At 38.0% G+C, this 27,688-nt stretch overlaps 1 protein-coding gene across 1 annotated transcript in view; it reads right to left on the minus strand.

Moving 5' to 3' along the window:
• Positions 1 to 983: 983 nt before the first annotated feature.
• Positions 984 to 27,688, minus strand: part of EBF2 (EBF transcription factor 2) — a 78,441-nt gene continuing 51,736 nt past the window's right edge. The window contains exons 7-16 of the mRNA XM_069963528.1: positions 19,163 to 19,244; positions 17,587 to 17,704; positions 11,088 to 11,218; positions 10,746 to 10,872; positions 6,881 to 6,969; positions 5,970 to 6,035; positions 5,707 to 5,881; positions 5,418 to 5,603; positions 4,455 to 4,622; positions 984 to 2,448 (exon numbers count right to left, since the gene is read on the minus strand). Of these exons, the coding sequence (XP_069819629.1) occupies positions 2,417 to 2,448; positions 4,455 to 4,622; positions 5,418 to 5,603; positions 5,707 to 5,881; positions 5,970 to 6,035; positions 6,881 to 6,969; positions 10,746 to 10,872; positions 11,088 to 11,218; positions 17,587 to 17,704; positions 19,163 to 19,244 (1,174 nt within the window). The 3' untranslated portion in view covers positions 984 to 2,416. The remainder of the gene's footprint in view (positions 2,449 to 4,454; positions 4,623 to 5,417; positions 5,604 to 5,706; positions 5,882 to 5,969; positions 6,036 to 6,880; positions 6,970 to 10,745; positions 10,873 to 11,087; positions 11,219 to 17,586; positions 17,705 to 19,162; positions 19,245 to 27,688) is intronic.

Genomic DNA, 27,688 nt, shown 5'->3' on the forward strand with positions numbered 1-27,688 from the left:
CTGAATCTGCTTCTTTAACTGTGAGCGCTTGTTAGGAGTGCTCACAGTAAAATAATATAGTGCTGTAATTGGCAGAGCAAGGAGCCATTGGCTCCCTGCCCTGTCAATAACTCCTGTGGCTTAAGAGCAGCAGAGTGGCTTGATTCACCCCTGGGAGTGGGATAATGGGTCAAAACCAAGCCAAACCAGTTGGGTAGCACAGCAGGTCCACAAACATAGCCTTGATCAGGACAGGATGACAAAGTGCTGGGTTTTACCTATTTTCAGGTGATCGTTTGACTGTTGATGATCAGAAGATGATTCAAAAGTGCTGGGTTATATCTAATAATCAGTAATCTCTTGACGGTAGATGATCAAGGCAGGATCACATAGTGCTGTTTATATCTAATATCCAGTGATCTCCTGACTGTAGATGATCAGGACAAGACGACATAGTGCGGATTATATCTATAATCCAGTGATCCCCTGCCTGTTGACAATCAATATAGGATTACACAGCACTGGGTTACGTCTAATATCCAGTGGACTCCTGATAGTAGATGATCAGGACAGATTCACAAAGAGCTCATTATATCTAATATTTAGTGATCTTTTGAGTGTAAATGATCAGGACATCATCACTTAGTGCGGATTATATCTAATATCCAGTGATCTCTTGAGTGTAAATGATCAAGACATCATCACTTAGTGCGGATTATATCTAATATCCAGTGTTCTCTTGAGTGTCGATGGAAAGGATCACATAGAAGACCACTGGAAATTAGATAGAATCCGCACTAATGGTAGGTGATCATGACAGGATCACATACCATTCAGTGATCTCCTGACCGTAGATGATCAGGATCTGTGACATATTAACCATATATGATATTCCCATATAAAATAACAAGCAGAAACGTAATTTATACAAAATTCCTTAACATGAAATTTAATCTGGATGGACATCTCGAATAAAACAAACAAAAAAAAACTGACAGTATCATTATTATTATTTGTCTTTTCTTTCTAACAAAGCAGATATCATGAAAGCAGCACTGTAAAAACCTAGAGAAATCAGAACTCTTAGAGATTGGTCCACGTTCTATCACAGGTATCTTCCTCTCGTCTACACATTGAGATAAGTAGCTATCAGTAGGCATGGGAGGTCCAAGAAGTCCAAAAAGAAATATCCTCAGGGCACACACAAACATAAAGAAGGTGAATAAGGGCATGACTTAAAATATTTACTAACGCATCAATGCGGTAACGCAATAATTGTATGGCCGATACATATTGCTTGATGGACTTGGTCTTGCAAAGTGCTTTTTTTAATCTTTTGGGTGCAAGTAGATATTGTTGCATTGAGCCTATGGATCTCTCTGCACTGGTGTAAGGTCGGTCTAGTTTTTGAACGCTAGGGTGATGGAAAATTTCCAAAATGTTTAATATCCATGAATGTTTAAACACTTGGCTAAAGTGACTGCATTGTGGCCTACGAAGGTTGTCCAGTCAACTCATCTACTAGAGTCATCATTTCGCCTCTCATTGAGAAAATTATTCCAAGCCTGTCTTCAAATTTTGGATTTACAGAATAATAAATTAAACCACCCCCATAGACATATCAATAGAATATCAATATACCTTTATGGCACCAGATAACTGCTACTTACTAGAGGGACGCTAGGTCAAGTGGCACCGGCTGTAGGGTCTAGGAAAAGGTGTTGATAGACAATCATCTGTGATTAAGGAGCAATATACGGGTGTGAGTCCAACCTTGGGTTTAGATGCATGCAACCCTACACGACACCCTTAAGACGTGTGTGTCATCTAAGAGACCACAGCTCCCGTCACCCATATCAATATTTATTATGTTGATTTTTTTTTCTACCTCTAAATACAATAAGTTACAAGTTTATTCAATTAAATAATGTAAAACATATTAAAAATTAAAAAATGTAAGCATGTAAGCAGAAACATACAGCATAGGAAGCAGATTATCCACGTAGATAATGGCTGCACAGTCCTCCCTGCCGGTACCCTGTTCGGTTCCTTTTGTAAAATGCTTTGTTTTTTTTGTTTTTTTATTTCTTCTCGAGGCTCGAACATAAAATTGGTATCAGAAAAAGTTAGTTGAAAATAGAAATAGTTCTTTTTTTTTCCTACAAAGAAGAAAAACCAAGAGTATCCAAAATATTCCTTGTTGTCCGAATTTCCAGCTCTGTACAGGACTCGGTTTAGTTGTTCCACCATGTAGACATAAGATGCGTTGTATCCTTATAGGTCACTTCTCCTTGCTGTGAAGGGTGGTGGATCTCCATTGATGGGACCAAGAGGTCTCCTTGCTTTGTAGATCCTTCCTCGGGTGTGGATCACAACACGTAATGTCTTCATGCTGTTCCTCTGCTTCTCATAAATATACAAACAGTCCAATGCTTCCTTACATAGGTGGGACGACTAAGCCAGTCATAGCTGAAAAGAAAAACAGGTTAAGGTTAATTATATCCATGAGATAGTATGAAAAATATCAATAAAGATCCACCATCACCAAAAAGTATGAATGAAGTATGAAGTATGAACATTCAAATCAGTTTCTGGATCGATCGGCCTACCTACCAAGCCCACAAAACTTCAGGATATGGTGGGAAAAGTGTGTAAGTCATTCATAGAGGTTCTCCACCACTTTTTTGAAGTGACTTAAAAACAAGACCATGTGTGGGTCTAACTGTACTTTGTGGGCCCAGTTGTTGTTCCATTTGGGATGCCAATAAACAAGAACTTTTTTTCTACTTTGATGCTATCAAGTCTACACAAGTCTAGACTGTACAGTATTGGTATTAGATAGCCGTATCAATAGAGCTGCTATTTGCTCACTACATTATTGAGCGCTATGTGGTGGCGTTGTACAGTGCTACCTACAATAAATTATTTTTGCAACCCTTTAAGGATTGATATTTAGACATCCATGGAAGTATAAATTGACCAATGTATGGCACTGGTACTTGGGCACCATATTATATAGCAATAGGCATTATATGGGATGGTTATTTGTTCATTAATTATTAAAACATTAATAAATGAAACCAAAAAGTATACATATATATATTCATTTTGGGTATTTCACTTATAAAAATGGAAATTTTACAGTATGTCTAGCGAATAGCAACCTTTCTTTTCATAATATATAAATAATGCATATATATATATATATATATATACTGTACTGTATGCTATACTGTATATATATATATAGATATAGATATATAATGTATATTTTTTTAATTATTATTGTTTTTCTTTTTTATGTTACTATTTTTTTTTTTACTATTTTTAAGCATTTTACCTTTTTATTGTACAACCATACCATCAATAGTGAGGCTGTCTTGATCAGAGAAATTGTTAGTCCTCTATAAGTCCCAGTGTTCTCTATATAAATGCTTAGACTGAGTTCCATTGTCCTGAGCGGGCGGTATGAGTGACAGGCTACCATATGTACACACAGCCTGCGCTCTATCTGATGTGTAACACAGGCCGGCTTCCTGCTTGGCTCCACATCTTCCCTTTGCCCTGCAGAGTTTTGCTGGCAGTGAAGGGATGAGGGGAGCTCCCTGGGGTGTGAGAGAGACCTTTCTGAGCCCAGTGCTGAAAGACCGGACCTGGGAGGGAAATAAGATCTGTGGATATTCCCCAACCTCTCTACTGCTCAAGTTACCATCACAACCTATAACCACTTCACTGCCAGAACACATACATATGACTAATGTATGCAAACATACATACTCGTATATGGTAACAATCCAAAACCAACACAAACTAGAGTAATATAGTAATATATCTAATCAGCACGTCCACATTTACTGTATATACTGTATATAATAATAAGCAGATTCTGTAGTGCATGTTATTACAATAGCGCATTGTGCATTGCATGTGTCTATATGAAATTTGATGAGTAGCGCTGTCTGTTTCTCCCCTAGTCAAGCAGAACAGCACCATGCTGAGATTCCTGCAGAGATTTCCCAGCAGCCTCTCTGCTCACTCTTTTGACAGGCCGGCAAGTCCCAGCGGAAGAGGGACAGTGAAGCTCAAGCAGGGCTGCAAGTCACTTGTGTGAGGTCCCAGGCATAGCAGAGAGAGCGCACATCACTCCATGATGGTATGACGAGTATACATGTTATATTATTCAGCTAAAAAAATAATAATAATAATTATATATATATATATATATATATATATATATATATATATATGAAAGTGTCACCTTCCCCTTTAAATTAAAGTTATAACTGGACCCCTTATGCACAGTAAGGGATATGGGGTACCAAGGCACTCTTCTCTTTCTTCTCTTTCTAAATCGGGTATTTCCTCATGTATCATGATTTTTTTTGGCCCTTTAGATATTTTTTTTTTAGATATATTAGGAGTTTTAGATATTTTTTAGATATATTATAGAGACACATTGGGTGGGCTGCCCTCACCTCTGAAACCATTACCATTTCCACTAGAACAGGCTGGAGATGGGGAACCCTGCGGTCGGATGACTGGGGCAAAGGCACTCTTCTGTTTCATGGAAGGGAAGACGGAGGAGGAGAAAGGCAGGATGGATGAACTTCCAGAAGACCCCACCGGTGGGCTAGATGGCATGACTGCAAGACAAGAGGGAAAGCATTGCCGTTAAGACAAATTAACTTTTTCCTTAAAGTGGCTTTTCAGTGAAACTTATTATCGACAGTCTAATAAATGGACATATAATGTTATTTCACTATCTGTATTTTGTCTGCTCTGTTCTTTCCATTGCTCACTTCCTGTCTTGTATACATCCTGTAATAGACTTCTTGTTCCTGCTGAACAATCTAGTTTGGATTTCAGTCAACCCTATCTCCCTAGGTGGGAGGATCCTGTATGTGAAGTGGGTGGGGTTATAGTCAAGAAGATGTGGTGGGAACAAGATAGAGTTGGCTGAAATCCAAGTTAGATTATACAGCAATAACACTATGTACACTAAAAGGAAAGCGCTGCAGTGACGCAAACACAGTAGACAATTTGCATTAGAAGCAGAAAAAGCAGAAAAGGTAGTAAAATAACATTATTTACTCATTTATCTTCATTTATTAGATATGTGAAAGTCGATTTTGTCATGGGAGAACCCCTTTAAAACATGATCCCAACAGATGTGGAGGTTTATAGACCTTCTGGTAAATATTAAGGATATCACTTTATGGCAACGACCATATAATGTTTGTTTTGGCTGTTTGATGGACGTTTTTGTTGGCAGCCGCCATTTGTAGAATAACAAACGTTGTTTTGAAATAACGGCCGTTACTCGTGTGAAAAAAGAAGGCCGTACAAAAAGGACCAAAAACAGACATTGTGTGGTTGTAGCCTATCAGTGGGGAGTAAAGAATTCCAATGTTTGTATGTATTCTGACAAAGGTACTCACTGCCATAGGGTGATGTTGTAGGGGAGCCATTGATGAAGCTTGGAGACCCAGGGACCCCCAGGTTAGACATTGGGACGTTGCTATAGCCGTTCATGCTGTTGCTAGGAGTGCTGTAGTTAGATTGCTGTGGAGTAGAACTGGTGGAGTAGCCTCGTGGGGAGATACTGCTTGTATTCCGTATGTAACCTGTGGAGGAGTTATGGGGATTAGTAACAGAGGAGACAAATTGTAGGGGAGACTAGGTAAGAATAAGAACCCCTATAAATAAGATGAGTATGGTGTCACTCACCCTGATTATTGGCCTGTGTTTCTGAAATCGTGACCCCTAGCTGCCCGCCATAGGAGTTAATTCCCATCATGCCACTGTGTACAGGAGAGCTGGAGAGGGCCGGGATTTGATTGTGGTTGCGTGGGACACTATATAAAGCTTCAGCGATGTCCGCCGCTCTCTTGAGGATTATATCCTGTTTGAAATAAGAAGAAGAAATGATCAAGACCGGACAATGAGCAATTGGCAAATTGGGCAACCAAGATGGTCGACCGATCAGTTACCTGATTATTATGTGGCGTTCCGTACAAAGCTTCCACCAGATCTGCTGCCCTTTTAAGGAGCATTTCCTAAGGATATAGAAGAAGATGGTCAATGGAGAGAAGAGGAATCTGAGGAGGACAAGAGAGTACTAAGGGCACTAAGTGGAACTGTCCCTGGTCCTGGTCCCAGGGACAATACTTGTGTTGTCTCTATTACACAGAGCGATAATTGCCTGGATCGGCCTCATTCCACCAATTATCACTCTGTGTAATAGAGACAACAATCAGCCGATTACAACGATCATCGCCTGATCATTGGTTTAGTTTGGACCTAAAATAATCGGGCGCCAACTGTGCATCGCTACATGTAATAGCGACGCATGGCCGATGGCTTACAATTGCCCAAGCACCTGATACCTTACCTCTCCCCTCTCCTGGTCAGCTCTCCTGTGCTCCGAAGCTTCCCAGTTCCGTTAGCTGCGGCGTCTGAGCACCCTGTCAGCTGACAGGCCACTCAGCCAATCACAGGTCCTGGCCTGTGATTGGCTGAGGGGCTTGTCAGCTGACAGGCTGCTCAGACGCTGCAGCCGCTGGAAACAGGAAGCTGCAGAGCACAAGAGAGAAGACCAGGAGCGGGGAGAGGTAAGGTATCAGGTGTTTGGGCAAGGGCTGCATGGGCATCGCTAATGATGTCCATGCAGCCCTTTCTGCACGATGATCAAGTCATCTAATAGGTCCGGTAGATTACCTAGCAGAACAGCGCTCGTTAACTAAAATGATTGGGCCATAGGACCCTTACTCGCTTTATTTTTATTCTATATCACAGATTTGTTTTTTATTGCCTGCTAGTTCAAAATGCGTCCTTGAAAAATGTCTCATAAAACATCTGCTGTCAACATTGCTTCCCTTGTAGGAATGGAGGATGGCCTCACCTTTGCAAGCCTCTCGGGGTCTCCTGGATGTCTTGGGATCACTTTCTGTAACCTCTGGAACCCGTAGTCAATTGTTGGCTCATTTAATGCTGTTAAGAAAGAAAATAATCATATTAGTGATCATGTAAATGTATGTAAGGTCACCGATGAACCCATAGACGTGGCTATATTCTGACCCAAGCTAATATTGCCTATTAGGTGATAGCTTGCCTTCATCTTGTCTCGTTTGCTCATGGTCAACTACATGAGCGGGACCAATGCCAAGGAGACAAGTACTACATTGGGCCGGAAAACAATTCCTGCATCTTTTTGAGGTGATGAACAGTCACATGTAGGTCAATGATTTCTATGGACTAAGCGAGTCCCCGATCAGTCTCCTGTAGAATTAGGAGTTACTCCGTTAATATCACTGATCTATGTGGTTTATTCATGTTAACTTGTCGAGCAAGATAGACAGCCATCACCATCCATTGTGCCATCTTCCCCAAATGACTTTTGGCCCAGCAGTAACTAGCGGAATCCATATTCCAGTACTACCGTGTAGTACAATTGGCGTCACTGCCCAACCATGAAGCCACAATGCCAGTAGACCACGAAGACTACTGATTGGCTGCAATGCCTAGGAAGCTTCTGCCCTGGATGGCCATGGAATCAAAGTGGTAAGTTATTTATATATATATATATATATATATATATATATATATATATAAAACATTTAGGTCTCTTAACAGTAGATAGTCCTACTTAGCGATTCCCAGTCCTGTATTAATAGTGATACAAGGAAAGCTGTCAATCACTAAATAGAACCACCCAATGAACTCCTAAGTTGAAAATGAGCAAACATTTTAAACGCTATGATACAAGTCATACTGGATCTTTTCAGGCAATCAATCTGCTCATCTCCTTCTGCTCTATAACATTGTTTTGATAAATTGGATAACATCTAAAGGGGAATTTGTTTCCCTTTTAAATCAACTACTGTGTGTCCTACTTATCAGCTGCTGTATGTCCTGCAGGAAGTGGTGTATTCTTTCCAGTCTGACACAGTGCTCTCTGCTGCCAGCTCTGTCCATGTCAGGAACTGTCCAGCACAGCAGAGGTTTTTTTCTGCTCTGGACAGTTCCTGACATGGACAAAGGTGGCAGCAGAGAACACTGTGTCAGACTGGAAAGAATACATTACTTCCTGCAGGACATACAGCAGCTCATAAGTACTAGAAGACTTGAATTTTTTTAATAGAAGTAAATTACAAATCTATATAACTTTTTGATACCAGCTGATGTGAAAGATTTTTTTTTCAAGTACCCCTTTAAGGTGGACAGCTATAGTAACACTTGTGTGCCCTATTTATACTGTAACATTTTGCTAGGATTAATGCAAATTCCAATTTCCCAAATGCTGAATGACCTGAGATCAATGATCTTCTTGGTATAACTGATTAGATTGTAAGCTCTTCAGGCCAGGTATGCCACAGATAGAAGCAGGTAAATCGATCTGAGAACATACAGTAACCTGCCTTCCTTGTTTATCTATGAGACACATCCTCAGATTAAATGAACAGAGAAGGTCACATCCCCGCAGAAGCAGCATTTCTATTTACTTTTTATTAAGTAATTACAGGGAACATGAATTTTAATATAACAGGAGCCAGACAAGGGGGAATACAACAGAAAAAAAAATCTTAAAGAGAAAAAAAAAAAAAAGTAACGTTGGCTAAACTTAGATTTCCTCCAATCCCAGTGGGCATGTTTAAGCAGTTTAATAATACCCATTTCATCTGTCATTGAATTGCAAACCCCAATTGAATTAAGCTGGATGAAATTTACTGTATATCCTGGGAATGGCGGAAGATGGAAAAGGCTGTATAGCACACCATGTCCTAGCTGTGAGCTGCTCTGCTCACTCACACACATTACGCCCTGCAAATTGATGTAAAATAGGTGTTTTTTTACTCATAAATGTTTTCTTATAGAATATAGCAGCTCCTTCGGGACCACCGCCTTCCCAATAATGATGAATGGCAACGGTGATAATTTGTCACCAAGGTAAAGTGTGAAATAGTGACTATTAGTGCCAGATGGGACTCAAAAAGTGTAAGCGGATATTATTGTTATTATGTTGTTTTATTTATTTTTTTATAATTCGGTTTTATTGTTTTCTCATTGTATTAGAGAAGAGACTAACTTAATATCTAGTTAGAGGGCCAGAGCTCACAAATTAATATCTAGTTAGAGGGACAGAACTCACATATTAATATCTAGTTAGAGGGACAGAGCTGCCCTGGACTGGAGGGCTTTATGATTGTTGGCCCCTTATTTTCATTCCATGATCCTTAGGTTAAGAGGGTTTTCTGGGACTTTCATACATATGCCCTATTCTGAGAAGAGACCGCCAATCTCAAATGGGTCCAATCCCTGATAATACCACAGGGGCTGGGGGTTCTTTATTGTTTACAAGGCACCACTTCATAGTCTTCATATTGGTATTGTAACCCAATTGCATTCACTGACCTACAGAGAGCTGTAGTACTAGACACATCCACTAAAAATTATTCGGCACTGTGCCTGGTGAACAAAGAAGCAAAACAAGAGTCCGTGGAGCCTCGGTTGCGAGTCTCAAAACACGGGATAGCCAGATATCTCTAGCCTGTTGCCACGGGGTGCCTCCATGATAGGGAGAGCACCACACCACCCTGATAAATAGCCCCCCTAAGTCCCACTCGGTTGCGAGTATTGGAACACAAACAGGGAAATACCAGGGTGGCCCCTTTTTGTCAATGTCTAACTCAAGGTACGAGTATTGCGATCATGACAAGGGCTTGCCAATGCAGGCATCCATCCACAGACAGCCATTTCGGAGTATTTGCCCCTCATCAGTGTGGAGTAGGATTCTGGCTAGTTGGGGCAATAACAAATCAACCAACAAAACACAGTAATCACTGTTCTCCTTGAGTTCAGTGATTACTGTTTTTGTTGGTGAACAAAGAAGTAGCCACAGTACTCACAGGAAAGGCACAGCCCATTCAATTGGCTGTTCGGTGGGGGTGTCAGGAGTTGTACCTCCACAGATCTTGTCCTAATGGAGTGCCATCGAAATCAAAGTACTAGAAGTACTAGAATACTGCTATAATTACCCACAATCCTGTTTAGTCTGTGGACAAGAGGTCTCACCACCCATTAAAATAAAAAGCTTGGCTCTCCAGGGGCACTAAAATAATTACATGGCAAGTATCCCTCTGCCAGGGTGCAGGGTTCTCGATAGCACTGCCTACACTGCAGGTTGACACCATTTCACTATTCAACTGATTTTAGTAAGGATGGATGTCATGACTTTAATACTGACATTCTTATAATAGGACGTCCTAAAGACAATTATACAACCCAAGAGCAATAGATAGAAGGTTACTCTTTACTGCCCCCTAATGGTAGCGTCATTAGTTAAAGTTTAAATCTTCCAAGAATTGCTTACCCAGCCCGAAAAAGTTGAGCACATACAGTTTTCTATACTCTAACACATTGACATGTTGACTCTTGACTCTTAATTTCTACTTGTCACTAGATAAATGTATAGACCACTAGGGGCGTCTCCTAACATATTAGGTATTGATGGCCCTAGCCTTAAAGGGGTTATCCAGTGTTAGTAAAACATGGCCACTTTCTTTCAGAAACCACACCTCTCTTGTTTCCAGTTTGGATGGTGTTTTGCAACTCCGTTCCATTGAAGTGAATGGAGCTTAATTGCAAACCGCACCTGACCTAGGCACAAGAGTCATGGTGTCTCTGGAGGAAAATAGGCCATGTTTTTCTAACGCTGGATAACTGGTAAGGTCAGAATTTCTTAGGACCTGCAAAAGCTTTGTATTTACCTGTGTAAATAAACCTCCCTGGGGCTCCTTTGCAGAACTGTTTGGATTTGTATGATAGTGTGACCTCTACCACACCTGGGATGTGCCGTGGCGGTGTCTGTACCCGGATGGCGTGAGGAGTGATGAGCTGTGGAAACGAGAAGAAAATTGATTATTAAATAAAATTAAAAAAAAATTACAAGGACAAGCCAGTATACTCAGAATTGACAACCACTTTGGTGTAATTACTATTTATGATAAACTAAGTTATAGCAGTCAATGTCAGGCTGCTGCCACTAAAGCTAACAGATTACTGTGGATAGATTTCTCCACAAACTGGTCAATGGCAGGTATTCTACTTACTTCACTCCAAACCAGCATAGTCCCAAACACCACTTGAAGGCCATCGAAGAAGTTGTCCCCGATGATGATGACCATAGCACCTCCGGTAGTCCAACCCTCACTAGGACTAATGGCTTTGATGCATGGTGTGGCTGTAAACATATAATAAAATTGCCTATGACTCTTGGGTTACTTTATCCTCCCTCATCCGTCATGTCCCTTAGTTTTAGGTCGGTAAAGTGCAGTGCTGGTACCAATGTTACCTGGCCATAACATTAAGCATCTGATTATAAATACTAAGGAGTGCCACAATGATATGTATTATATATGATACACATGGCCATGATATACATGCTGTCCATTGTTTTTATACTATTTTGAATACTTTGTACCATGACAATACTTAATATTTATATGGGAACTGCCCACCCCCACCCCCCACCCCCACCATAAAATTTTTATGATGTCAAAATTTTGGGGTCTGAGTGTTTAAATCCTGGCTGATCAGGTGGAGCAAGTTTGCAAATTTTTTTTTTTTTTTTGGCTCTGTTGTCTATGTGTCACATGACCAAGATTTTTCATATTGTAAATCTATGGGGCCGTCTCAATAATATAGTCACAGAGCTTATCATAGGCGGTCTAAACACGAAGACCCCGGCCATTAAAAACTTTTGACAAATCTGCGTGACATGTCAAAAGTTGTTGTTGTTTTTTTGCTGACTTGTACACTTTAAGTTACTTACAAAATGTGTTTAATTAATTATAAAGTAAATCAATTAAATTAATTAATTAATTAAATTAATCAATAATAGTACCAATTAAATAAAAATTAGATAATAATAATAATAATAATTAGATGTTATGAAAAAAAAGCATTAATAAATAAAATAATTATAATATTTAATATAACAATGATGTATACAAATTCAAACCTATAAAATATATAGTGTAGATAACAACAGTAAGAATATTTAATTATTAATAATATTATTATATAAAATTCAGGAGTCTAAGGCTGCGTTTTTGTAGTCCATTTAACAGTCCATTTTATGAAGAAAAAAAAACAAAACAGATATTTCCCTCCCCTTTTTTAGCGTACATATAAACGTGGTTGACCACGTCTTTGTGTAGTTAAAAGTAACCATTTAAAAATGAATATGTTGAACGGACAGCAGTGTGAACCGAGCCTAAATGAAATATCTTCGGCATATAAAAAAATTTGTATAAATGTGATTAAAAAAAATTAAAAAAAGGAAAAAGGAAGCATAATAAACTTAAAAAAAAAAATAAAAAAAAACATTTTTAAGTTCTTAAACTTTAAGATTCTTACTTTTGAGACTTTCTAACAGTGGAATATAATACTTATGTTATTGATTTATTCATCCAAAAAAAATTCACAGTAAGACTCTGAGTCCACAGGATCAACATAATAATAGATTCCAAGGATAGGATTTTACTTGCGGTACTATGAAAGCCAAGTTAGGTCTCATGTACACAGCAAAGCCTGTAAGGAGGTACATGGAGTCTCTCCGATCCGGTACTCGGTACTCAGCTCTGTTATCTAGAAACAATGCTTGCTCTCCCTACATATGCATTTAGAAACCCAGTATAGCCGCATAGACTACTGGGAAGGTCGTATCATGGCTGGATAGTACGGAACAGCAATATGTCTGTGTGTATGAGCCCTTGTGTCCACAACATTAGCATGACATGTTGTCCAGATATATGACGTGTACCTAATGGGATGCATCTCCATAGGGTGCATGCTCGGTGGGGGAGTATTTAGTATCCTAAAGCTGAGCTGTCAGTACAGGGGAGAACTCGCACCTGCACTGGGGCCCACTTCATGTTTATTCGGGGGAATTGCAACCCTATATTTCACACTTAAGTCCTGCGTTTCCTTTTCACATTCCTCTTCTGGGTGTGTTCTCGCTACAATCTCATTTCATTACAGAGTTGCGGATTACAACCAGACATCAGCAATACTATATATCCTGTGAAATAATGGAAATACTCATCACTCCTAAGCCAAAAAGCAACTTTATAGCCCAAACTGAGAATTCTACTGGAAATGAATCCAAGCCAGAGAATCTCAATCTATGGAGGGAAGGGGGACGGGGAATGGGTTACTAACTTGGTTGTGTACACGTAAACAGATAAGAGACATATACACTTCAAGGGCTTACGGAAAACCGAATATGATTGCGGGAGTATACTGGAGGTATTGAATGAAATTTTGGAATTTCTCCAAAAAAAAAAAAAAAAGAAAACGACAAAGTGCGAAATCGTTTAGTGAGTTAGTGCCTGTATGTGTAAATGAGCTAGCAAGCCCCCAAGAGATTGGAGAATAGTGAGATTAAAAAAAAAGCATCACACAATCTACATAATAATAATAACAAAAGTTATGGCTAATATACTGTACATATGTGTATATATATATATATATATATATGTATTTTTTCATATATATATATATATATATATATATATTGTATAAGTATGTTTACATTTACATACTATTGTTTTTCTATATTTATTTACTTAAGTTTTTATATAGTGTTAATATATTGTGCTATACACAGGAATAATCTATTCTGTCATATGGAATTATTATATTGTTGTTGTTATTATTAGAATTGTTATGATTATTTTCCATACTGTATTATTAGCATATTAGTTCTCTTTATTATTATTTTTATGAAATATTTTGTGTGGGTGGGGCTTGGTACAAACTGAGCGTGGCTTAAAGCATTGCCTCCTACAATATTGTATTTATTACAAATAAACTACAGAGGTGTTATAAACTGTAGCTCAAAGCCAGGCATGTGAGACAGACACCGATGCAAACCTATATTAACGAAGTTATCCAGCGTTAGAAAAACATGGACACTTTCTTCCAGAGACAGCACCTCCAGTTCAGGTAGAGACAAGAGTGGTGCTGTCTCTGGAAGAAAGTAGCCATGTTTTTCTAACGCTGAATAATCCCTTTTAACAGAGTTTTCCAGACTTAGAAAAACATGTCCGCACTCTTCCAGAAACAGCACCTCTCCCGTCCTCAGTTTGGCTGTTTGTTTTGCAGCTCAGTAACATTTAAGTGAATGTAATAGCACACACCGCCTAAGGAAATGGGTGGCGCTGTTTTGCAGGAAAGCAATTTTTTTTTTCTAATTTTGGGTAACCCCTTTAAGACCAGCATGCAGAATGATTGCCTTGATAAATTTCCCCCTATATGTGCACAAACATCAAATAAAGTAAGTGTTATGACTCCATACAAGTTATACTGAGCAGTGATACAGCAATCCTATGGGCCTCTCCTCTTTAGACTGTAGCACTGAGCTTTCGGCACTCCCGATTCCTCTGATTTTCCATTTTTATTTTTTATTATATAATACCGTATTTATTAATTTGTTATTGTTGTTTTTTTTTATTATTCATCTATATGATTTTTTGACCGATCTCTGAGATATTTAAAAGTAGCTTTATTTTACAGCATTTTAAAGTCTCATATATGTCAAGACCAAAAAGGAATGGACGAGTAGTAAGGAAAGAACAAGTTTAGTGTGCATCACTTATTTTGTGTTTTTATGGCTTCTTCCCCTTCCATATGGGTAGGCCTCACAACTCCATTTTCCATCAGGAGCCATAACCAGCCTCAATCTATCACTCGACTTCCACCACTGACAGGGTCAAAGGTGCCTGAGATCTCTGGCTAGGTTCCAGATACGAGCAGCCAGTCAATCAAGTCCAATCAGTTCAACCAAAGCTGGACTCCAGTCTAGCCCCGCACCCTGGGATTTATTCCTACCATTTGACCGCCCGCCGGGGGAAAATTAACACCGCACTAAATTCCTCACTGATTCAATCATTCTCTTCCAGTTCATTAATTCCTCACATGGTTAATACAAGATGTGTTGAGTAGGAATAACCAGTCTAACAATATAGAAGTGATAGAGGCAATACAAGCCCTATAATGCTGTATTATAATAAATAAGGGGGGTTCTAGATATCTAAACTGGGTAGTAAACTAATGATCAGACTACTTTATGACCCAATCTATAGCTATATGTGTTACATATATGTGCTAGAGGGATTATATATATATATATATATATATATATATATATATATATATGTTTCTAATCAACTAATGTCAGAAAGGTATAAAGATTGGTAAATTACTTCTATTTAAAAATCACAAATCTTCGTAGCAAATAGTAGTAGTAGCAAATCCCCATAGAAAACCTTTCCTGCTCTGGACAGTTCCTGACATGGACAGAGGTGGCAGCAGAGAGCACTGTGTCAGACTGGAAAGAATAAACCACTTCCTACAGGACATACTGGCCGTACTGGAATACTTGATTTATTTTTTAACAGAACTAATTTACAAAAATATATCTATATAACTTTCTGAATATAGAAAACTAAAACATCTGAACATCTGAACATCTGAAAACAAAATTTCCCCGGAGTACCCCTTTAACTGTATAATAGAAATGGTAGTTTTGTTTTTTGTTTTTTTAAATATTATATGTCTAATTCTCAGAGAGAAACTGAGAGAAAGAATAATTTTCCCACACAATGGGTACATTCAAGCACTTGATATGTTGCCTTCTAATATTAAAGGTGGCCCCAATGGTACTTGGGCTCGGTGTATATGTATAGTAGATAGTTCTGGCCTCACATCTCAGTGTAGAGGAGCTTAATGTTCATTTTTCTTTATAGTAGTAAAAAAGCTGAAGCTAGACCAACAATCAGTTGATCGGGGTGATTATGACTTCTGAAACCCCTGGTGATGAGCTGCTGCAATAGATGAGAGCTGCCATTGGCTGTGATAGGCCTGGGCTGTAGAATTGAGAGCAGCTCTGTATGAGTGGCTCTCTGTTACAGCACATTGTGGTGGGTTCCCACGTGATGGAAGCCCGGTATGTCCAGTCCACCATATGCTCTAATAGGGAATATGGTATGTAAACATTTAGGACTGAAATAAAATTTAGAGCTTAAGGGTGCGTTCACACCTACAGGATCTGCAGCAGATCTGCAGCAGGTTTGATGCTGTGTTCATTTATTTAAAAGAAATCTGCTGCAGAAAATCAGCTGCAGATCCTGTAGGTGTGAACGCACCATAAAGAGGTATTCTAATTTCTTCGAAACAAAACAGTACTCACCTCACCCGATCCTATGCAACGGTTTGCCTCTCCTGATGATGTTCCAAACACACTAAAGGTCCTATTACACAAAATTCCGGCCAATAATCATGTGGTGTAATAAGATATGTTAAAAGATCACGATCAGTTGACATGCACAATGTCACCTGACCATGGTCTTTCAACGTGTTGAAAAATCACCATCATGGTCAGTGATGGTCTGCAACTCATTGCTCCATGCAGTAGTAGTGACAGCAACAGACCACTGCTGACTTCAATGTCAGCCCGGCCGATCTAACAATCATCTGGGCAGCCCCTCCCGCAGCTCCCCTCTTGCTGTCTGTACGAGTTATAGTAATGTGTAATAATAACAGGGGAAGCCAGCACTGGCCTGACAGGTCGGCCCTTACTGTCCCCTCAATATCATGCCGTGTAACACGACCTTAAAGCCTCAGTGATAGGCTGCAAAGTGTTTAGAATATCATCAGGTCAACTTAGTGATTGTAAAAGGAGAACATAATAAAAAAAGTTATACGTCCTTGTGCCCTCATAGAGCTGCGTCACTGCACACGGACCCCTGCCGGCCTCCTGAAGTTCCCGCTCCTGCAACATCATGAGTAGGGATGAGCGAACCGGCTGAGGTTCGGGTTCGTATGAACCTGAACTATCGGCTTCTGATTCCCGCTGTCTGCCCGCTCCGTGGAGAGGGTGGATACAGCCTGAGGACCGCCTAGAAAACTGGGATACAGCCTATGGCTATGGCTACATCCCAGTTTTCCAGGTGGTCCTCAAGGTTGTATCCATTCTCTCCATGGAGCGGGCAGACAGCAGGAGTCAGAAGCCGATAGTTCAGGTTCATACGAACCCGAATCTCAGCCGGTTCGCTCATCCCTACTCATGACTTGGCTCAGAAATGCCCCCTCAGCTAGCCAGTGACTGGGGCGGTAAGTATAACTTCTTCATTATGTTCCCACACCCCACTGCCCACACTGAATTTTTTTCATTTTCCCTGCAGTTTATTTTTGTTGGATGATATAACTCATGTGCTATGATTCTTGACAGTAAGCCATATGTGGCCCCCTTGTTTTTAGGTTAGACTGCTGTTATTTAACGTCCATGCACTAGGTTGTATATTGTAACTTCATAAATATATTGGAGCAAACAGTTCAGAATGCTATGAGCAGTTATAGAAGAGTAGTTCATCTGGACAAGTTATGGCACCACTTAAGAAGATATTTTGTATAAGATCAAGTCATTCAGAAAAGAGAAAAGAATGAATCAGAAGTACTGTCAGCATTAAAGTTGAGTTGATGTCTCTGGTTGCAGAAAGTGAAAGAATGAGAAGTCCGTACCGTACTCCAGACAAGGGTCCGTACCTTCGGTAGGGTCTAGCCGTCTTGCACGCCGCCCATGCTTCGAGTTGTTATGGACAAACATATTATCTGACACGGCCAGTACATGCCCATCTACGTTCACCGTGGTAGAGAGGACAACCTGTTGGAACAAAGATGTCAGATACCAAGGAACTCTTTATTGTAGAGTTAGACCTTTTATGTAATGAAACTCCCATAGTGGAAGAGGAACCATTGGGCAATTCCTAGTACCTATGGATAGTCCCATGTCGTGATCTGTTACTCATACTACCTCCAATATACTTGCCTTGAGGACAACTCACAATTATATTCTATTGGTGGCCTAACTTTTCTGAGTAGACCTTGACCCTCAGTTGGGTTGACCTATAATAATAACTCTAAAGTCTCATATAGAAGTTAAGTGGAACGTTGTAACAGGACATCTGAAATCCTTATCATGTGCACTTAAGTCTTTCCAACAATAAATTGTTGTCCGGACATTTATACAAACAAGTAAAAACACATCCGTAAAGTAAAAAATCAGTAGAACACATCCTGCTGATATTTCCATCATCTCCGATTTTCCCTCTGTAGACTCCACCTCGGGTTCAGAGCCTCTAGGGCTGAGGGTCAGACAAAGTCAAGCTCAGAAACACTACACAAGAGACCCGGTGACCTTGGGAAATCTTTACATCTTATCTAAACAGATCAAGGTCAGTAGGTCTCCCCGCCACCTTAACTGTTTCCATGTTTTAGTGGGCTTGAGGTGTCAAAGTGTCCCTGAGGTGTTAGAGGAACCCGGGACTGAAGTTTCAGGCCATATCTCAGAAACAAACTGTAACCCTCAAGTAGCACTAGTATAACGGAGTTTATTGGGGGGTTGGGGGGGTGGGGGGGTGGTATGTATGGATTTGGAAATCTATCAAATTCTGCCCAAAATGTACCTGCTATTAGGATATACTGAACTATATTAAGTCACATGATTTTGACCTAGTGTTGGTAACGAATTCTTATTTTAGATGGTCCATTATTTTCTATAGGATGACAGGATGACTCATCAGTCCCTTATGTCTCATTATAGTTCCTGTAGATAAGCAATTATTCACTTTGGACAATCTATTTTTCTTAGAAGGGTCATACAAGATAATCTGATGACAGATTACCCGACTACTGAAACCCGTAGCTATCCGCTGTCAAATATAGGAAAACCTCGCAAGTGTTTAATTTTCCTGCAGTGCCTCCACAGGGTGAATGAAGTATTACACAGTTTTCTTTTTGAGTCCTCCACACTCTATAGCCTCTCTCTCTGCCCTGCCAAGTAAAGTGGGGCCTAAATAGGGCACCTTCACATTTGTAATTATTATTCTATGACAATATTTGAACATGTCTCATATCCATAATTAATATATCAAGCTTGCAAATAGCATAATAATGCAACGGTAAACTTCTAGTGCAACTTCTGAACCACACAACCCCTTTAATATGTTCTGTATGTTTTTTAGCAGTTCTAGTTCTATTAATATGGTATTTGAAAGTTTCCTATATATTCACTCCACCTAATGGGTTATAATGAATTTGTAGTCTGTTAAAAAATACAAACCTGGAACCGTCTCATGTCCCGCGGGTTTCCTGCTGTCTTTAAACAGTTCTGGTTACATTTCAAAAAGAACTTGAGGAAGAACCTAATGGGGATAATACAACATATTAGTCCTAGAAAGTCACAAAACCCATAGCTTGACATAAAATCATATTAAAATATATACTTCTATTTGACAACTTACAAAAAGAATTTTATATCCAGCCATAAACTTTACTGACACCAACTTGGCTTCATCTCTTATAAAGGATTTGTGGAAAGATGGAAAAAATAATATATATATATATATATATATATATATATATATATATATATATATATATATATATACCTATAGTATCTTCAATAATATGTACCAACCCTGTCCGTAGATCTCCACATTCTAAAAGAATATCATTGTAAGTCTACATAAACATAAGTAAGAGCTACAAAAACACTATATACAAATATGTCCTGACTATATTAAACATTCATTGACTGCAGGCCTCTCGGGTGTAGCAAAGTTAATGCTACAGAGCGGAGACCTGGCTGATGACCTAGATCTGAACAGATAATGTTAGGCCTATTTGTGTGAATTCTGTAATCCTAAAACGTTATACTTGTGGGGATACATTGACAACGTTATTTCTTTCCTATTAAATTATATTATACTTCCGCACATAAAATACACCGCACACAAGATCCTTGAGTAGTTGAAATGTCCTGTGTCATTTATGAGAAATTTAACCCTGTCTGTCAAAGTGTTAAGGCTATACAACTGATATATGAGTTTACCTGCTATCATAATGATTTCTGTAAAAGTAATAAAAAAGTGACTGCAATGGGGTCGAATGTTACCCCTAAGTATAAAATAAACTACATTACAATACACTGCTATTATTTTTTCCATGTTGTACGCTTATTGAAATGAACACTAGCTTGAAGAACAACATTAAATTATTTAGAGTAGTTCTGTAAATTTCTACCTATGTAGCCTCAACATAATATAAAATTACAAATATATTATCATACACTTTATATAATTATAAGTAATAAATAGATATAAATATATTTAAGTTATATTTATATAAAATTAAACCAAATGTTTATATTTACACACAAAATCTATTACTGTATATCTTATATATTTATCATGTATACTGTATATTATTTACAGCATTATATTATCCTGAAGTTTCCGAGAATAATTTAATGATATAACATCAGAAAAAAATATAAGGGGTAAAAAAATATATACAAAATGTCTAAAAATAATATAATAAATATATTTATTAAATGTAAATGATAAATTATTATTAATAATAATAATAATAATAATAATAGAGCCATAACTAACTATATAAATAAATATATATATATATATATATATATATATATATATATATATATATATTTATGTCTCTGTTATTATTATTAGTTTTATTATTATTATTTTTTAGGCATGATTTTTTTCTGCTGGCTGATGACAACAATATAGTTAATGCAAATATACGGTAATGCAAATAATACACTTGATTTTTTTATATTTGTTTATTTATTTATCCTTACCCCCAGGCTGACAAATACGTAATACGCTCCCCTTCTACGTATACACATGAAGCCAACCAGCATAATGTAACGGTTGAGATAACGCCCCTAACAGCTACATGTGCCCTATCCAATGTACGACTAAAGGAACATTTAGCCCTTCTTCCAAGTAATCTTATAAGCTTAGATTTGTTATCTTATCATTTCTTCCTCTTCTCCTAAGATAGTAATATGGAGGTAAGAAAAGAAGTGGAATAGGTGGAAAATATAAAAGTAAGTTGGATATTTACATGGTGATGGGGGGTGAGGGGTAATTGGGGGAAGGCTTCTCCTTTGCCAGATAGTGGGTGTTATATAATTAGGGTTGGGAGGGTCCTGTCGGGAGGGCAGGGGTGAGGAAGGTTCGGGTGGTCTTTTTATGTACAAATAGTTATTTGTATAATAAAGATTATTTAAAAAACAAAAACAAAACATAAATTTGTTAAACGACTTTCTTTTAGTATTTCTTTTTTTTTTTCCCTCCATCGAGTTGCGAGTTTGGTTAAACAGCAGCTGACATTCCTGAATATTCAAGAAGCTTTTTTCTCAAATTATCACACTTTTATTGCAATTTTTAGCACTTTAGAGTCTACTTATCCGTAACAGCAGTTTCCATGTTAAAGATGTGGCAAGCGATCTAAAGACAGGATGACTTTCATATGAGATTTACTAATGATTTACAAATGCTTCATCACTGGAAGTAATGTTTGGCAACACTTTTATCAGGTTGGAAGGTTTTTTTTTTATTACTCTTAGCAATTTTTCTTGCATTGGTTTGCTCCATATATAATAAAAAATAAGAATATAAAAAGTGTGGAGCTTTTTTATTTTCTTTATTTTTTGTGGGTTTTTTTGCAAAGAGGAAGTACACAGCTATTGTCAATTGTATTTCAGTACATGTTAACTGGCTAGATAGATAGATAGATAGATAGATAGATAGATAGATAGATAGATAGATAGGAGATAGATAGATAGATAGATAGATAGATAGATAGATAGATAGGAGATAGATAGATAGATAGATAGATAGATAGATAGATAGATAGGAGATAGATAGATAGATAGGAGATAGATAGATAGATAGATAGATAGATAGGAGATAGATAGATAGATAGATAGATAGATAGATAGATAGAAGATAGATAGATAGATAGATAGAAGATAGATAGATAGATAGATAGATAGATAGGAGATAGATAGATAGATAGATAGATAGATAGATAGATAGATAGGAGATAGATAGATAGATAGATAGATAGATAGATAGGAGATAGATAGATAGATAGATAGATAGATAGATAGATAGATAGGAGATAGATAGATAGATAGATAGATAGATAGATAGATAGATAGAATAGACTGTATCCTCCTGCAGCCCACACATTGAGATACTATTCCATTTGCATCTGAAGGCCACACTACATGCCCTGTAAGTTGCCTTTGGCATACCCTATGAAATCCAAACAGTTATTTAGCCAAAGCCCGTACTTAACACAGAATAAACTTACTCCTGTACAGATGTAGCTGAGCTGAGTTTAGGGTAGAAAAAGCTGATTCAACTTCATCTATCTATCTATCTATCTATCTATCTATCTATCTATCTATCTCCTATCTATCTATCTATCTATCTATCTATCTATCTATCTATCTATTATCTATCTATCTATCTATCTATCTATCTCCTATCTATCTATCTATCTATCTATCTATCTATCTATCTATCTATCTTCTATCTCTCTCTCTCTCTCTATCTATCTATCTATCTCCTATCTATCTATCTATCTTCTATCTATCTATCTATCTATCTATCTATTATCTATCTATCTATCTATCTATCTATCTATCTCCTATCTATCTATCTATCTATCTATCTATCTATCTATCTATCTATCTATCTTCTATCTCTCTCTCTCTCTCTATCTATCTATCTATCTCCTATCTATCTATCTATCTTCTATCTATCTATCTACCTACCTATCTCCTATCTATCTATCTATCCATCCATTATCTATCTATCTATCTATCTATCTATCTATCTATCTATCTATCTATCTATTATCTATCATTTATCGCCTATCTGTCTATCTATCTATCTATCTATCTATCTATCTATCTATCTATCTATCTATCTATCTCCTATCTATCTATCTATCTATCTATCTATCTATCTATCTATCTCCTATCTATCTATCTATCAACACCTTGAACTCATGTCATGTTCCTTATTTTTCATGGTGGTTCCCAACAGCGTGGCTGCGACAGTAGAGACCACTACCATTATTGTAACCGATGCCATGATGGGAGGGACTTGGTCTGTACAATGTTCGCTCATCACACTGCCATCTTGTCTTCTTCCTATCTCTTCGCACATACAACCGGCCATCCTCATGAGGTAATAGAGGATGTACGTCCAGGCCACCTTTGCCCATTGCTCCATGCTGCAGTGATGTCACTCGCCATTAGTAGGCCCTACCCTTACTATCATGGATACTCCTTCTATTCTAGCAGCATTACTACCCCCTCTGTGTTATTGGACCAGATGGCTTAGTTTTCACACCCACAATGACCTGGTTAACCCTCTATGGACCACTTTAGGTACGTATACTGACAACATATAACAAGACCTGCCATTTAGGAGACGTTCGCATCCACTCATCACAATTTGGCTTTTGTCATTGTCGCTCGGATCATTACACTTGCTCATTTTCCTCCTTTCCATCACCTTCAAGATCTGACTGATCACTTGCTGCCTGTTATACCCCATAACAAGTGTTAGTTACGCCTGTGCCAGTATACAATACCATAATGCAGGCGGTTTTCCTGAGGTCCTATGCAAAATGACGCATAATAGATCATGATATCAGAACGGACGGTGATAGGCGACAAACTCGATGAACTCAGTACTGCTACATGCATGCTGTATATAGATACTTTTCTACAGATATATATATATCTGTGTACGACGTCCGGTCCATAAATCATACACTTCACACGTTTAGTATAATGAGCTGCATGTATAGGAGCACATACACACAGCTTATGTATGTGGGAAGTAGGAGGAGGGGGGAGCAGCGCAGGAGGCTGTGTGTGGGTCATAGCTGTATGTTCCCGCAGTAAGTTTGGGTCCCAGGTGAGTCGGTCGGTTCCTCTTGTTACTATGACAACCACATTTACTGCAGTCCCAAAATCCCATCACAGCGCACACGTACAGGCCAGAATTAAAGGCAGAGGCACATACTAGTATTCAACACATACAAACCGCTGTACTGCACAACAAAGGTATATACTGCCAGGGCTACCAGAGCAAATAGGGGGGAAAAAAACCCCGCACCAGGCAGCTACCAGGGCGGGTGATATGGAAAGAACGTTTCCAGTATATTATATGCTTATATATGGCCCCTGATAGGTAAACCGGGGGCCCTACGAGGGAAGGTGGGGGATGTGTGTTTGTTACATACATCTCAATTGTGGGAAATGTCTATAGGGATCAGGGCTTGATGTGTCTATACGAATAGTAATAAAAGGCTACTACACTACCACTAACAAGAACAAGAAAATAATAATAAAATATTATAACAATATATTATAAATAGTATTCTTTTTTTTTTTTTTTTTTTTTCCTACAGAAAGCAGATATAAATAGTATTCTTTAATATATATATATATATATATATATATATATATATATAATAATTATTATTATTATTATATATTTTTTAATTTAATTGCATAATAATAGTAATAATAATATTTTTAATATACTAACACCATTAACAATAATAGTAGTAATAATAATAATAATAATAATAATATTTGTAATATACTACCAACACTTATAATAATAGTAACCATTTTTTTATAGTATAAAGTTTTTATAGTTATATTATTATATTATCATGTACACTAGTGATGTAATTATTATCATGTTCGTGCAACATGGATGCTCCATCAATTTAATGTAAATAGGAGAAGAGATGACTATACCATTATATGTAATAAAAAGCTTGTAAAAAATAAACAGTCTGGTTTATTTCCCAGGAACAGCGCCACCCCTCTCTATAGGCTGTATCTGGTATTGCAGCTTATTGCTCTTCAATGCTAAATGGAGGATACCTATTTCCACACACAGCGAGGAAACCTCTTGCCTCCGATGACGCTTTCATCCAACCAGGGTCCCACAACAATGGCCGTCACTATAGGATCATCACAGTCTAGTGCATGCCAGTAGCTGGCTTATCGTTTGCAGTTTCTCATAAATACATTTTTGGAACCTCCTTCTTAGGGCCATATGTTAAAGAAAGAAAAAAAAAACTAAAACAAACTAAAAAAAATTACAAACAATGGTTTTCCTTTGTAGTGTTTTTATTTTATTTTGGTATATTTTTGGGTTCCCATTTTTATGCAGTATACAGTTCTTTTCTGGCAAGAATTTTTTTTCCCATCTGGAAAAAATAAAATTCTCTATAGAACATAAAAATATCACCAGAAACAAATATGCACGCTAAAAGAGTATTTAAAAAAAAAAAAAACCTGTAAAAATATATGAGATTTGTGGGTTATTTTCTACAACCTAAAATCTTTCTATGATTACTTACATAATGACATAACATACTGTAAGTCTGCTGTGGTCATTTACACCTTGTAATAAATCTGGCTTACCTGTGGTTGTGGGCAACAATCTGCGGTGTAGATTTTTGTTACAATTTACGCCAATTTCTGGCATACATTAGCTAATTGTTGGGCAGAGGGAGACTCCGCCCCTTCCTGATAAGTCCTGCCCACTTTTAAAAAAGGACAGAAGTGAACACATTCTAAACTTTTTTGTACAACAGATATGCGTTGAAATTCACAAACTTTTCCCCACTGTATGTGAGTTTCTTCCTATGCGTGAAGGAGCATAAAGAGATTTTTTTGGATTGAGAATTGAATGTTTTGTTGTTTTTTCTTTTGGACTACACTTCTATATTTCTGATATTGAGATGCAAATTCCCTGCTTTGAAGATGACCGGTCCTACAGGGATATTCTAGCATTATATAAATATATATAAATATATATATATATATATACACTTACTTAGCCCCGTTCCCATGCTGTTTTCCCTGCAGATTCTGCTCTTTTCCTTTTGGTGTCTGCATCTTCTCTCCCGCTTCTGAAACCAGCAGGTTCTTCCTGCTAAGCCAATCACTGGCCAAGAAAGGACACCCCCAAGGCCATTGACTGGCTGAGACAGCAGATCCTGCACTGACTGCTCATCTCTGAAGCAGGAAGAACTGAGCTGCAAAGGACCAACAGGAAACCAGGGCTAGGTGAGTATGCTTTTTTTTTTTTTAATTTCCCCCCTGTCCCAGCAGCACATTATATATAATAATATTTGTATAGCGCCAAATGTATTAAGATGCAGGTGTCCCTAATAGAGGTGGTGCATCTTTGGCTTTTGAACTTCATTTTGGGCTTAATTTACACAATTTTTGGTTTGCGTAATAATAAACCTGAAAATCCCATAAGCGGTGCAGAACCGAATACACATTCTTGTGCAAATTTAGTAAGCTCTACTAAATTCTCCCCATCTGGTACATGATAAGATTTCATCCGTTTTCAGTCACCACTAGAGGGAGCTTACTGCCTACCTTTACAATGTTCAGGAAACTTCCTTTTGAGGTAACTGCAAGCAGACAGTCTGGTCATTTAATGCTATGTCTATATGGGGGATTTGGAGCTCTGTATTAGAAGCTCTGATCATTATAATATGTATAACAAATTCAAGGGGTTGTCCAAGATAATAATAAAAACCACATGGCTACTTTCATCCAGGAACAGCGCCACAAATATTTACTGGTTGTTTCAGGTATTGCAGCTCAACATTATCAAAGTAAGGCTGGATTCACATGTAGTTTTTTCGGTCAGTATTGAATTAATTTGGGTAGAACCAACACGGGGAAAAAATATAATAGAAAAATTATACCTTCATATCTTTTCTTTTTGGGATCAATTCCTAATTTTGGCTCAATCATAAGCTCCAACATACCGACCAAAATATTATGAGTGCACCCAGCCTGATTTAGGCCTAGCTGCAGTACCACAACCAACCTGTGATCAGAAATGGCGCTCTTTCTAGAAGATGAAGGCAGCCATGTTTTTCTAATCATGGACAGCCCCTTTAAACAACACAGAATATTTCACCTGAAAGACTCCAAGAAATCGGTGCAATCGTTCACCTCCTGGTCACATCTTCAAACAGAAAACTGTGAATCTGACCCTTTTAATTCTACTTGGGCCGAACAAACCCTTTCCACCATTAAATCCCATATTTTTCTACAAATCAGACGGCAATATCCGAAATCTTTTTTTTTTCTCCCCTTTTCCTAATCATCCAATGTTTGTTAGGATCATTAAACTAAAACTGACTTTTCACCTGCTCCCATACCATATGCAGCTGCAAATTTTTAAATTAAACTATGAAACCATGCATACATTTACATATATTACAGCATACCCTCTCCATTTAACATGCAAATGTACTCCAATGTTTCAGAACACCTTCTGTCGCTAATTAATTTGCTGAATTATAATTAGACTAATCCTGCATAATTAATAAGCACAGACTTCTTTTTTAATGTGTTTGAGGCTCTGTAAGACTCAGCACGGCTTTCTATAAACTGCTAAATAAGTGTTGGAAAAAGCAGTAAATAAACACGACGAGGGGGGGGAGGAGGAAGGGGGGGGCATACAAGTAGCAGGGGGGTCCTTGGAACGGTTGGCACTTTATCTGCGCCTGGTCGGTGCATCAGGGTGTGAATGTACAAAGGACATAGAGCAATGAGCGCAGAAGCCTAGAATGGAGCTTGTCGTACAGGGTTCGTAGGAAGTGGGTGGAAAGGATTAGTGAGCCGTATGTTGCATTAGTACGTGTAATTCTATTAAAGTCAGGGGGTATATCAAAGCCTGGAGTGCGAGCCCGCTCT

The sequence above is a fragment of the Dendropsophus ebraccatus genome, chromosome 1, assembly GCF_027789765.1.
Source record: "Dendropsophus ebraccatus isolate aDenEbr1 chromosome 1, aDenEbr1.pat, whole genome shotgun sequence".
NCBI classification, from domain to species: domain Eukaryota; kingdom Metazoa; phylum Chordata; class Amphibia; order Anura; family Hylidae; genus Dendropsophus; species Dendropsophus ebraccatus.